General features: G+C 36.9%; 1 protein-coding gene across 1 annotated transcript in view; it reads right to left on the reverse strand.

Moving 5' to 3' along the window:
* The window catches only part of LOC149793089 (phosphatidylethanolamine N-methyltransferase-like), a 31,712-nt gene extending 23,216 nt beyond the window's left edge, over positions 1–8,496 (reverse strand). The window contains exons 1-2 of the mRNA XM_089966988.1: positions 8,313–8,496; positions 4,275–4,367 (exon numbers count right to left, since the gene is read on the reverse strand). Coding sequence (XP_089823114.1) covers positions 4,275–4,367; positions 8,313–8,372 — 153 coding nt within the window. The 5' untranslated portion in view covers positions 8,373–8,496. The remainder of the gene's footprint in view (positions 1–4,274; positions 4,368–8,312) is intronic.
* Between the last annotated feature and the right edge of the window lie 6,624 nt (positions 8,497–15,120).

Genomic DNA, 15,120 nt, shown 5'->3' on the forward strand with positions numbered 1-15,120 from the left:
TTCAATTTCTTAGAGGCAGCTTAACTCAAGTTGAGAGAAATACAAATGAATAAAGAATGTGTGGACCCCAATTCGAGCACAGCCTAACTCAATCGATAAATCAATTACGCAAAAAAATGACACAGATTAACACTCACATGAAACAATAGGAATTTTTTCTCTTTCTTCAATCAAACCAGTATTACACCCTTACTTCGCTGAAATTCAAAATTCAAATGAATTAATATAAAAGTAAAGTTCTGATCCAATTATCCTCTGGATCGCAAGACAACTAGGGATGATTTGACAATAACTGGCTATCCCTACACAAAAACTATATACATAACACACATACAATATAGCATATACTCATATAGCACACACAGGATATAGGCGACCTTTAGCCAAGATCTACTTGGAATCTAGGGAAGGGATTTCGAGTTAGGTGATAGAAACCCACTTGGAAGAGTGTATTGTATTGTATTGTGGGGTTTAACGCCATTTTTCAGCACGATAGGCTATACATGGCGGCCAGTATTAATGGTGGAGGAAGAACCCGGAAAATCCCGGAAAGAACCACCGACCCACGAGAAGCTACTGGCAAGCTTTCTCACATGCCCACATTGGCTGAATCTTAGACTCGAACCGCCGCAGACAGAGGTGAGATGGCAGTGATCCGTAACGAAGAGCGCTTTAGACCACTCGGCCACTCGGGGCCCCCACTTGGAAGAACAACACTATAGATAACACTAGGGTTTAAAAAAAAATTAAAAAAATACCCCATCTAAAATTTAATTTAAATAAGTTTTCGATCTAAATTCTATCTTAAAATAAAACAAACAACATATCTGTGGGGGTAACACTTACACGTAAAACACCTTTTTTTTTTGGGGATAAGTGGTGGGGGGGCATCTGTCTGGTGCCCAAAAAAAAAAAAAAAGGCAGTTCACTACAAGCAAAGCATGTAAAGCGTGGCAAAAATAAATTTCTGAACTCCTGGTTGATGGAGATGTACTTTGTGAAGCTAGCCATAAAAAGGGGGGGGGGGGACATTTAATTCCTGAATGCATGAAGTTGACGGTTGCATTATACATCACTTATCTTACATTGCAAAGTACGATCATAGGGTTTTAGTATTAAAATGTCATTGACTAAAGTTCCTTACAAAACTATTGTTTGGAAAATAATACACATAATATAGATTTGCTTAATACCTGATGCTTCTTTTAAAAAAATGAAAGAGAGAGAGAGAGAGACTGTAGATGTCAGGGAAGTAGGTATTTTAAATATGATAATGCATTCATTTCAGGTGACAACAGTCATATCTATGTACTAACGGTGATGCAGGATGTAAAAACCATGGAACTAGTGCAAAACAGTCATGTAATGATTTATTTTGAAATATTATGGCTGTATTGCTTGTTGTCAATAAAGTAATGAATATCCCATCTTTTTCACTTTTCATTGCCTATTACATTAATAGACTTGGAAAAATATTCACTACTTGTTCTGGTGACATTTTTTGAAAATTGACGACAAAATATTGAGGTTTGCGATTTTGTTTGGGCGACAACTTTTTAAAAGCCAGGACCATCCTTGGAGTGTGCAACTCGATACATGTAATCTTTTAGCTGTGGGCTAATTTTGGGGTTTGTAATACCCAGTGTTTTGGGATTGTAATGATTTGTTTATATCTGTCCCTTTGTTTTCATCATTTTACTATTTGAGTAAAATACCTCATTTTTCACTATTTGAGTGAATTCATTTTCACTATTTGAATAAAACTCATCATTTTTTTCGTCATGTGAAGTTAGTGAATCATTTACCCATGTTCTTGTACTGTGTAAGGTCATTTATTTGTATTTTCATTTGTTGCATTATTAGGTTCATGCGGATTATGTTAATTTGTCCAATATCTGGATCTTACACATGTATGTATTAATCATAATTCTTTTCTCATATTACTCAGGTAATGTATTGTATATTACTGAAGTAGTGTATTGTCTACTATTGGGGTAATGCATCATATATTACCAAGGTAGTTTATTGTATATTATTTAAGTAATATATTTGACTATTACAAGAGTATGGTATATTACTTGGGTATTGCATAGTATACAGTAAAATCTCTTATGAGCAACCTCTGCTATGAGCAACCACCTGTCATTTCCAACCACAATCATAATGCACGAATCGATTTTATTATATAAATGCTCTGTTACGAGCGACCTCCTACTGAATGCAACCAGCAACCGTGATGTCTTTGCAAATTATGCATTTTGACACTGTTATGCTCACAAAAAACAGATTGACACCACTGACTTTGACTTAATCCCTTGTAAACATGAGGTCTCCGGATACATGTGGTACGCAAACAAAGTGCACATTAAATAACACTACAGTTGAACAACCATATAGCAAGAAAAACACCACTAACCATCATTTAATCCTTTGTAACAATGACCGCATAAATAGCAAAGATTGTTCTAATAAGGTATTTTTGTATAAAAATTGGCTAGTTACAAGTTTTGTGAAATTTACAAGTCCAGCGTATGGTGTCATTTGTAAATTGCAGTACATGTAAACCAAACTAAAGTACATGTCACTAACTGCCATTGTAGTGCTGAAGTCATGTGAATAGCCATTAAGATTAACCATTTTTTCATCAAAGGGAGTAATGATGGACATACACAGTCCATTTAGAGGTTTGTATTTTTTCTTTATCTTTGTGAAAACCCACACAATGCCGGTAGTCAAATGTCCCAGTGAGATATCTTTTGAAAGGGCTTCAGTGTAGGGTTGAGTACATTATTTGTCTTTCCAGTTAATCCGTATTGCCAGGGGTGGGTGGGCTGAATGAGCTCTTTGTCTATATTACTAGTAAGTGAGAATCATTTCTGGATTCTTTTTTTAAAATATTTATTTCTTTTGTTAGTGTTTCACCAAGCCACCATTTATTTACTCAGGTGCAGATGGTTGCAACCTTTATTTATTGAGCTATAATGCTGATGATTTAAACTTCGTCTCAGAATAAATGTATTGTTTCTTGACGAGTTAATTATATCTTTTGGTTTCATTTATTGGTACATAATATATATTTATTAAACATTTCCCCAAAACCTGATCAAAACCGGAATACATCTAGATGTTATTACGTCAACACTAATAACAATGGCAGAACCTTCAATGAAAAAATGAAAAATTCTAACACTGGAAAAAAGAACATATTCATGTCATGTTCAAATATAAATTTGATTCATGTTGTTTGAAAATGTATATATTTATTATAAAAAGTCATTTTGATAGGAATGCATGCAATATTTAACAAAATTTGTGAATGAAGGATATCATACATGTACAGTGAGTATGGGTATTTTTTATTCTTTAACAATGCTATTGATCCTGGAAACCAGTCCATTTTCACACACCTCTTAAGAGAGACCGCTTTTGGTTGGCAGAAGGGGTGGTCTCTCCTAACAGGTTTTGCTGTATTATTGTGCTAATAATATTGTATGTTACTATTTTAATGTTTTATATGCTTTTGGGGTAAATGTAGTGCATATTACTGGAGTATTGTATTGTATTTTTGTTGTTGTTGTAGGATTTAACGCCAATTTTCAGCACAAGATAGGCTATACATGGTGGGCAGCCAGTATAAATGGTGGAGGAAGAACCCGGGAAAACCCTGGAATGAACCACTGACCGACAAGAAGCTACTGGCAAGCTTTCTCATGTACCAACATTGGCTGAATCCGAGACTCGAACCCAAGCTGTATCTTATTTTAATGGATTAATGTATTTTATATTATTAGGGTACTATATATTTTGTGTGTATATCGGTGGAATAATGTACTGACCCTAATTTTTAAAAAGCATAAAAAAACTACTTAATTTAAGTAGTATAAACAGAAGCAATCAGTCCCCAAAGTAAATATTCTACACCTGACTTATTATAGTCCAAATGTTCAAAGAACACAGCTATTATTTCCATATAACTGGGATGAGAAGAAATGCATTCCATATAGAACTTTTTGTTATAATGATGCAGTGTGGCCACGTAGAAGGTAATGCAGACTTTGTATCTGAATACTGGGATTTGGAGTCCCATCCTTACCAACCTATGTGTGCCTAACCTTGCATACTCCAGCATGGGAAAGCAGCATCCAATGAGCATGGGATGGGACTGGTGAAGATACCATATCACTGATACATTTCATCCTTATGAGCCACTATGATAGATGCAAACTTCATAACTTTAAATTTGTTTCATCAACTGAACATATATGTATACTAACCATGTTCCAAAACAGTGGATTGAAAGCAATATTAGCAGCAGCAATCCAAAGATTGAGATCACTCCATATCACATCCATGGCTGGAATTTCAATCTGTGATTTAGAAAATGGTCATAAAATTAACAATGATGAAACTTTCATAAGTCATATACGGGACTTGGTATTAATAATGGTATGATTGGCTTGACACCAGTAAAACTATCATCTAGACAACTCAGTTTCTTCCATCTACATGCACAGCCAAACATGCAATGACACCCTGGGTACCAACTTAAAATGGATGCTATGGAAAAATTTTTTTAAAAAGCTAAGCAATCATGCACACAGAATAACGACAGAACAAACCAAGACAAACCATAGATACATAAATACGTACATACATACATATGTACATATATAATTTCATTCTACCCCATTTACACCATCACAGTGAATGAAAATGTTTGCTACGGACAAGTGGTTGTAAACAAGAAACACCATGCATGTACATTATAGACATAACACAATGAGACAAACTAACCATCTTCACTAGCCAATATGATAACCCCATCTACACCTTGGCATATCAAACAGATATACGGGTGCTTTGTCCTAGCGACATCTATTGGATTTCACAAGTGAGGCAACTCGTGTGTATGTAATAGTATGTAATGCCAACTAACCAATAGCATGGTGCATTGTACACTGCCCGAAAATGTAGAGGCAATAGACCTAAAGAGGATGCTTTGTAAGTTTAATATCGAAAGAATGACTATGTACCAGAGGGAAGCCATAACTGGTGTATTTGAGTCCAAGGTGTTTGTGCAAACGTGGATCGACAGTGGAAAATTGCTTATTTATCAGTCTGTTCAAGTTGTGTGATCCCCTTGTCTCATATATGAAAGAACAGTGTTCAAATTTGAACACCACTATTTTGATTGACTCTGGAATAAAGCTGACTTTACCATTTTTTTTAAAGTTTTGTCACTTCAAACTTATGACATGTATTGATCACAAGATTAAATTCTCAAATAATGTTTTAGTTTCAATTTGCTCTAATTCCTCTACCAATAATAGGAAAAGGCCTGTTCTATGACACCAACATCAGAACAAATCCCTGCTTTATGACAAGTTAAGCATTCTTACTAATGGTGACTAGACATTTAGGCCCATAACATATGCAGAACAATGCCAAGTCAATCCATAGCAAAGTCAGCCCATTTAAGGATTAGGTCAATATAAACAGTGCTCAAAAAATCAGAAGGCCTGATGACCAGGGCCCCTCTAATTTTAGATCGGGCCCATCCTGTATTCTAAGTGAGGCATCCGTTGGGCTTGTGGAAACAAAATTCTAACTTACCAGAGGAAACTATTATTATGCTGATGAAACGTGTAAATGTATTTTCAAGATGTGGACACACATATGATAACACTGTGCAATTTAAATCAGATCACCACTGTCCTACGCGAAATTTAGATCTGATTTTAATCAAACTGAAGGATGGCATGTCATGCTAAAGTTATGATTTTGTAATCTAAACCCCCTGACATGGTTGTGTGGTTTTGAGAAAACACAATTCTCACTAGTCTTCAAAAATAGAAGCAAAAAAGACCAAAAAGCTTTCAGTATATGCCCATTACTAGTAGCATGTAGAAACGGTAAACTGTCATGATTGGAGCTGATGTAAAACTATCCCTTTGGCAGTTTAAATAGCAGCAATTAAAGGCAAAGAGGTCAGGTATACACCACCATTTCACATATTACTTAACTGGCTGACAATAGCTAGTGAGATGTGTTTGAAGGCTGCAGTTGGTGAGCCCAATGTGCTAATTTGCATAGGTAGATCAGGATGTGGAATAACCCATCATATGTAAATCAAAGAGATGCTAAATGCGTGTACAAGAACAAAAGTTATTACATGTCATTGCCTTGAATGAGAATGTTCAAGTCATGTGTATTATATTTTTGACAGCAGTGGCAAAGTTTCTTTGAAGTCAGATTTTACTGCATATATAGAATGCAAAGCATGATCATTTCAGTTGTCAGAATAGTGTTCAAGTGTAATTCATTTTTGAAGACCATACAATTAACTGTCAGCAAAGCCCAACAAAAATAAATTTCAGAACTCTTGGTTGATGGAGTTTTACTTTGTGGAAATTGCAGTCCAGGCTTGTAGAATTTCAGTCAGGACTTGTTAGTTTATTTAAGTCACCACCCCTGGGCCTGTGTCTAAAAAAACAACATTTCTTTGAGCACTGAGATAAACTTACCTCTGATCTTGTATAGATTTTCAACACTTGTTGTTACTGAACAATAAATATTTATTTTAAACATGTTATTTGCTAACTAGTTAATCATTTATGATTATGTAACCTTGATGGTTGACCCCAGGTAGGTAAAGTTGTTGACTGCTTCCAGGGTGACACCGTCAATTGGTAAAGAATGGTTTATAGAAGTTATACATATGTATAATGTAAGACCTGGAGTACCTACATGAGGCAAGAGCGCTGGCTCAACTCCTTCCATATATGGTGCCTAAAACGCATCCTGAAGATCAGCTGGCAAGACCGTGTTCCATACAGTGAGATCCTGCAGCGTGCAAGTACCCCCAGCACGTACTCCCTGCTGAGCAAACGCTGCCTTTGATGGCTGGGACACGTCCGACGCATGGAGGATGGAAGGCTGCCAAAGGACATCCTATATGGACAGCTGGCCACTGGCATGAGAAGAGCTGGCTGCCCCTCACTCTGTTTCAAGGATGTATGCAAGAGGGACATGAAGGCATGCGACATTTCACCCGATGGCTGGGAAGTGCTGGCCAAGGACCGAGGTACCTGGAGACTGACGGTAAACAAGGGCATATCAGTCGCTGATGCGAGGAGAGACCAGATGGCGGCGGAGAAACATGACAGAAAGAAGAACGCGGCAGCAAGCACAGTAACTCAGACTTTCCAGTATGTCTGTACCAACCGCAATGGGGACTGTCACTCACGTATAGGCCTGCACAGCCACAGCAGATGATGCCAACACCCCAGAGACAGACAACACCCTAAGGGAACTATTCACATGGTCTCTCGAGACTGAGTAGCCAATGATGATGATGGGTTTAACAAATTGTAATAAGTCAAACAAACAATACTGTAAATTCAATGAACATGTCAATGCTGATTATTGAATATTCTGCACACCTTAACTGTCATCTAGAAACTTCCAGATGAAAATTATTGATCACTATGGACTTTTACAATGGTGGCCAGGTACTAAACTGGGTCACAGAAATCACATCGAGTCTAATCATCACAATATAGTGTAGTACAAATTTGATTATCAACATGCGTACCTTTCACTGTGACATCATAGCATGCAACAATCCAGACTGTATTGGATCACACCTTTAGGTTCATCTTGTCTAAAAATGTCCACATGCTTAACATTGAGTTTGCTGTTTGTATTTTCTTGGGGCATGTAAATGTGACCTTCTAAAGGGATATGGTTGTAATCCAAATAAAGTGAATAACTGACGTTTAAAGGTATGCAGAATCAAATTCTTAAAAACGGCACCCTGTACTAACATAATCGGTGTTGAACACCTACATGTGACTGTGATTTTTACTATAACTTGTGTTGTAAATCCTATACATTTACAGTAAACATTATACATCTGTATAACTTCTATAAACCATTCTTTACAAATCTGATAAATTTATCATTATGTTCAATTTTTCAAAATAATTATTTTATGGTCGCATGCAGATCTTCACAGGATGATCACTTGCTATATGATTAATAAAGCAGAACAAATAAAATCGGTAGGGGGTACAAACAAGCGGGAGGGTGTGGGAATACTGCAGGATATACAATCAGTAGCACAAAGTATCGCAGTTATCTCGCATTGCTCATTAAACGCTGGCTGTAAATTGTTTACATCATACGACCTCTGTCACCATTTCTCAACAATAATCGATGTATGTCATATTCTTGGCAGTGTAAATCAAAACATCAAAATAGATTGTCAGGGTTACGCACAAGTTGACACTTTGACACCTGCTGTAGCATACCTTGCTAAAGTCAAGCAAATAATTTTCGTTGCAACAGCCTCTCAATTCTCTCGGTAACATATAAATGACTGGTTATATGATTAGAAGGACTTTACACCCATCAGGTTACATATTAAAGAATGCATAACCCCATCGTTCACTGATAAAATTTCATCGTATATTGACGTCTGCTTCGTTTGACTGGTTTGTTATATTTGGTTGTATTGATCGGTGTTAATTTAAAACGCGGCCCTAAGTACGGACCGAAACAGTCTGATTGGGACCATGGCTGATTCGGCCCAGACTTATTCGGTCCAAATTACGGGATGATTCGGACCAGATTTCTGGCCGATTCGGACCATGTGAAATATCAATAAGTTTCGTCTGAGATTTAAATGTGACATTTACATTTGTTTAACACACGATATTTTTCATTATTTTCCAGGTACGTTGAGCAGTTCAAATATGCATTTAAGGATCGATCATTAAATTGTATGCAGATTGTTGGGGACAGAAATCGCAAAAACAGGGACTATGCAGCAACATTTATTCATACATATTGATCTGAGTTTATATTATTTTTGTCCACACATACAGGTCTGGGTAGGTTTATGCCTTTGTTAGATTTATGTAGAATTTATTTATACTGTCTATTTTGCTATATACTAACAGTACTACATAAAACTTGTATCCTAAAAGAGAAAGTGAGGTGCTGTACAGTTTTTGATTTAGTTCAATAAAATATCACACGTCAAAATCATACGTTTATATTCTTCTAAATTTCTGGACCTCGTAATACGAATTATATTTTAATAATATTTGTTCTAAGCAACGTCTGTTAATGTTTTTTTTTTCTGAATTCATAATATATCATTTAATGTTCTGCAAATTACTAACACAGAACAAACTAATGCAGATGATTTGGTTTCGTTTACGTTTACTGACATGAGTCTGAGCGTGTTAATGCCTTTTTAAAAGCAACATTTATGTGGAATATTTCTTTATCCTAAATAAATCATATTTACTAAAACGACGAGCACCGTAAGTGATTTTCATTAGCTGCATTTATTATGAATCATTTAACTGTATGAACATTACTGTTGAAAGTGTATACCGTATACTGTACAAGTGTATACCGTATACTGTACAAGTGCAAAGATAAGAAGAATCGTATTATTATTTAAATTAATTTTATTTACATAATATGGCAATGGAGAACTAACATGGTCCATAAATGATGGCACATTGTTTCAGTAGCTGACTGGTGGAGATCATTTTCTCAGCATAGGACTTCCACAGCGCCATCAACCGTCCCCGGCATGTGATAGTCTGCTTACGTTGGTATCTCCTTAGTTTACCCTCAGATACCATCTTAACTTGCATAAATAGAACGGTAGCTTCCTTGAACAAACGCAGTATCAGCAAATAGAAAGGCAAGAATTGACCCAGTCCCAAAACACAGAAAATTGGGTTTTATATAGACGAACAACAGTTGTAACTTCATATACACACCATAAAAGGGACACAAAGCTCTTAAAACGCACCTTTTTCGACTGCAAGAACCGATGAAGACTTGACTGTCTATTCCCTTAATTATTGTCGGCGTGTTGTTTCGTGACTTTATGGGGGTGGGTGGGGAAATAATCTTCTCGTTGTAATCGATTTTTTAAAAATTAGTTATCTAATATTGTAAAGCGCTCAGAGCTTCTAAAGATTAGGCGCTGTATCAAGTCCACATTATTATTATTATTATTATTATTATTATTATTATTATTATTATAACTAAACACATAAAACCAATTATATTTAGATCAATCAAGTGACATCCATAAATATCTAACCGGGAACTCTTTACCCATGTATTTTAAGGATAAATACATCGGGGAAAAAACATGATTTGCACAATAAATAAATTTTAAAAAAAACACCAATGGGTATTTATATGCATCAATGTTTGATAATGTTTGAAGTCGGCCATACTGGCCAGATATATGAAATCTTCCAAATGCTTTTAATTCAAGTCATAACTCTCTCTCTCTCTCTCTATCTCTCACACACACTCTCTCTCTCTCTCTCTCTCTCTCTCTCTCTCTCTCTCTCTCTCTCTCTCTCTCTCTCTCTCTCTCTCTATATATATATATATATATATATATATATATATATATATATATATAACTATTACCCACTATGCATAGACAACTTCAATACTAAATTGTTTGGATCCAGTAGTCATATAATCATGTAGGTATCTACAGAAGAGAATTCAGTTTACGGGATTTTGAAACCCCAAAGACTATACATTTTCTTCGACTAACTTAGTAATGAAAATAAAGTTATGGATATCATTCGTAATTACTCGAGTCTTTACCAGTTGATAATGATTTTCCCGGAGTTTAAGTACAATGTTTATGGCAATTGCCAAGAATTATCAGACTTGGTATCGGCGTAAAAGATGACGGTTGCAAAGTAATAGATTGTCTCGTCATGGCTAAAATGCGTGTTTCCACCTAAAGTAAAATGAATGGTAGAAATTGTTTGCAAACATATCACGTTCAGATCCCTGTTAAAACCCAAGGTGGTAAATAAAAGATTTAAATTAAAATTATCTACAAAACCAGATACTAAATACATTTACTGAGATGAATTTTAAAAACATCAAGATGTATACCGAAGAAGCTGACAATGAATTAGCTGCTATTAAACAGGATGGCAGAGAAAGAGCTACAGATATATCAGTAGTGAATACGGCCACCTTACGTACAATGCAAATTAGCATTACAGACCCCCCTGGGCCACTTTACGTACAATGGAAATTTAACATGGCAAAAAATCGTGTACCACTTTACGTACAAGGGGAATTAACATGGGAATAAATTGTGGGTCATTTTACGTACAAGAGGAATTGAACATGGGATTTTTTTTTTTTTAAATTTAAAAAAAAAAGGGTAGGCAATTGAAAAGTCATTCTCTTTTCGAGAAATATGCGTGGCCCTGAAAAGGGCCTTTGGGTTTCTTCTGCTTCTTCTTTTATTTCCTCCATTTCCTCATCCACCCCCTAATCTTTCCCAAAATTCCTTTGTTCTTCCTCTTTTGTTTTTATGGTAACCAGTCTGGGTGCCCCATAGCCCTGAACTTCTCTTGTATCTTTATCCAATTGTTGTTGAGTTTTTCAAATGCGTCTTTTTTCTTTAAGTTTTCTTTCTCCTTTCTTTCTTTACTCCACTTGTCTTTGATCTTCATGACCTCTTCCTCCATCACTTTTCTCATAAGTTGTTCCGATTTCTTAATCTGGTCCAGGCCTTTTTTGACAAAGGACCACTCTGTCCATTCCATTACTTCTTCCAAAAAACACCTTACTTCTAGCACATTATCCATCGCTTCTTTCAAGTGGCCAATCTTTACATACTCTGGATCTATAAAGCCTCTTAGTCTTTTTACTGCTTCTTCTATCATCTCTGCCACCAGATCTATGGCTGATTTTAGGTTTGTCATTTGCCTTCTTACAAAATCCCTGGTTACTTCATACTTCCATTCACGTTCAATCCTTTCCACTGCATAAGCTCCATCCACCATCCAATACCAAATGTCCTTTAACTGGTTAAACAATTCTGTTACAGCTACCATTTTCTTTCCTTTATTCCTTAGAATGGTGCGAACGACGAACGTTGTGGGTTCTTATACTTAAAGTGCGGACGTGAAGGAAAACATCCCCCTAAAAACATAAAATTGATCTTACCTAGATCATGACCAAACAACGCGCGGACGTGAAAGAAAACATCCCCCACTTTTCTCATTTCATATAATATAACCCAAACTATACTCTCCACATACGCTAAGAAACAATAAAGAAACCAATAATATACTATTCACACCAACGTACGTGAGCAGTTACAAACACAAACACAAACACACAAACACATACACTCTCACTATGAATAAAGAGTTAGTGTTTATATTCACACTACTCTACTACACACATTGGCAAATGGATGGTTATTTCTTTTCTAGAGTATTGGGTAGCCCTGAAAAGGGCTGGGTTTTTTTTGGAACTTCATGGACACCTGGTTAATGGTGGCACCTTCCAGGCCTGGCGCCACATACACATCTTGTCCCCCAGTTACTTTTTACCTTTTGGGGGGAGAGAGCAGAGGCAGGATATGTGGCTTCAGAATCCCAATTCTCGCTCTCTGGGATTCTGAAATTTCTTCTTCTTCTCTCCTTTTCCTCCTCCTCTTCTTTGTTTTTTCTCTCTTCCTCCTCTTCTTTGTATTTTCTCTCCTCCTCTTCTTTGTTTCTTCTTTCCTCCTCCTCTCTCATCCTTCCCTCTTCCACAATGGCTTCCGCGGCCAGTTCATTCAACAGGCGCCTGGCATATTCCAGATGCACATGAAGTTCCAACAGTTTCGCCAGTCTCGTGTTCATTTTTGGTGTTGATCAATCAACAAGGGTAGCTAGACTGCCGAGCGAGTTTCAATTTATACTGAAAGCGCGGACGTGAAGGAAAACATCCCCTAAAAAGATAAAATTGATCTTACCTAGATCATGACCAAACAACGCGCGGACCTAAAAGAAACACTCACTCACTTTTTTATACTACCCATTCCTATTCTAAAAATTTTTTTTCGTGAATCACTTCAATAGACTATCCACATACGCAAAGCAATCCAATCTAACCCCAAATATTCACCTCAAACACCCCAAAAAGACATCATTTTAATCTACTATCCATACCAACGTACGTGAGCACTTACAAACACAAACACATACCCTTACATTTTTTAAAAAAGAGTTAGTGTTTATATTCACACTACTCTACCTACACACATTGGCAAATGGATGGTTATTTCTTTTCTAGAGTATTGGGTAGCCCTGAAAAGGGCTGTTTTTTTGTTTTTTTGTTTGCTATGGCAATCTTTTTTAGTTTCTAAGAATGCGATGTCCTCTGAGGATAGACTTTCTGGCGATAGGTCTGCTTCTTCGGAAAGAGAAGAAGAACTCTTTGGTGTCGATACTACAATCGACAAAGCCTCTGTCAGATTCAGGTTGCTGCTGCTGCTGTTGTTGTTGTTGTTGTTGCTGCTGTTGCTGCTGCTGCTGTCTCTGAAGTCTGTACTTCTCTGTCCATTCTTCTTTTTCCCTGTTCACTTCTTCTCTGAAGAGCTCTTCTATCAGGTCTTCAGTGACTTTTAGCATTCTCACATTCTCTATCTCTTCTGGCTTCGGTATCAGACTGTATCTGACCCTATGCAAATTCACGTAGGCTTCGTTGAGCTTAGCTAGTTTGGAGCACATCTTCGTAGGAGGATGAGTCGACAATGGATGGTTAGACTGGAAACAACCCGGTTCTTAAAGTCAAAGCGCGGACGTGAAGGAAAACATCCCCACACACGGTTTTCGAGTCGCAACGTTCAGTGAGTGTCATGAGAGGGATAGTAAGAAGTCAAAGAGCATCAATCCAACAGTCTTATAGCTAAACAAACCACAAAGGCATTTTTTTCAAAACACAACATTTTTTATTCAAAAATCACTTAACACTAACCAACAACAACTCTAACATATTTTAAACAATAATCCAACATGATAACATCAAACATTTTTCTTCAAATACAGTCTACTTTAAACAGGGCTGACAACGTTGTGAATGAAATTGTGATTTCCACTGTTGGAAATCATTAGGCCATTGATGGACACTACGTTTCCTAGCTTGAGACAAAAGATAAGCATAATGGTCACAAAACCATCGATCTACTTTCACATCGTTTCTTGAAGAAGAACGAGGATCAAAATGAGTCACTAAATGTTCTAAGGAATAGCCCAGGCTGCGATGATGCAGAAAATACACACATTACTGTCCACACACCAAGGAATCTGTGCCTTGTAATTTCACATTATTGAATCGGGTGGTCTGAGCATTTCTTCTCATAAAGTCGATGATATCGTCTTCCAAAGGAGGCAATCCATACGAATCGAAATATTCCACACATCCTTCTTGAGGAAAGTAAACGGCTACCCAGTGGGTTCCTGGGAGATGACTGTCGTCCGTGTTGATGACATAAGCTAGACGGTCTTGAGGTTTGCGATGAGGGAGTTCATCTTTAGCACAGACGACAGGATTCCAAGAAGACGTATACGAACTGTGGTTCAAAAGGTAATAAAGTTCCCAGGTATCCATTGATTTGTGTGGTCTTTCTTCTTCTTCACTTGTAATAATAAGTCGTCAATTCGATTGTGACTTTTTGCTTGAAAATGTCTGACAAATAACCGTTTCTTCGTTTCGTCTCCTCACTCTGATTCAGGAGAGCTTCGATACGATCGATCTCTTGAGTGGTTAATGGTGGACAAGAATGTTCACGCAAGTCTTTATACCACTGGTGTAACACGTCTTCGTCCGAGATGAGACTCCAAGCTTCGTCCAGATATTCGTCCAATTTTTCTTCTTGACTCAACATCGTGTTGAATTTGACTGGGATGAGCGTTTTGACATCTATAACACTCTTTCTTGATCAATTCCGTCATTTTTTCGACCAAGTGTTTGGCAAAACAGGAGACTAAATGGGCTTCTTGTTCTGGCCATCTTGACTTCATCATGATCACTTCTTCTTTTTCCACGGTCTCCTCACATTCCATCTTCAAAGTTTCTCCACTAGGTAAAGAGGGATACCAGTCTTCCATGGCTTCTAGTAATCTAGAATGACTTCTCTCAAACTGTTGATTTCTATGGTATTATCGAATTCGGCATACAGGATGACGTTCACTGTCTCTGTCAGATGACTTGCAAATTGAAGTTCCACACGAATCTGGCCAGATTTTATAGGGTGGAAATGTCCCT

Source organism: Sinohyriopsis cumingii, chromosome 8 (assembly GCF_028554795.1).
Source record: "Sinohyriopsis cumingii isolate HCF-2022 chromosome 8, ASM2855479v2, whole genome shotgun sequence".
Taxonomy (NCBI): Eukaryota; Metazoa; Mollusca; class Bivalvia; order Unionida; family Unionidae; genus Sinohyriopsis; species Sinohyriopsis cumingii.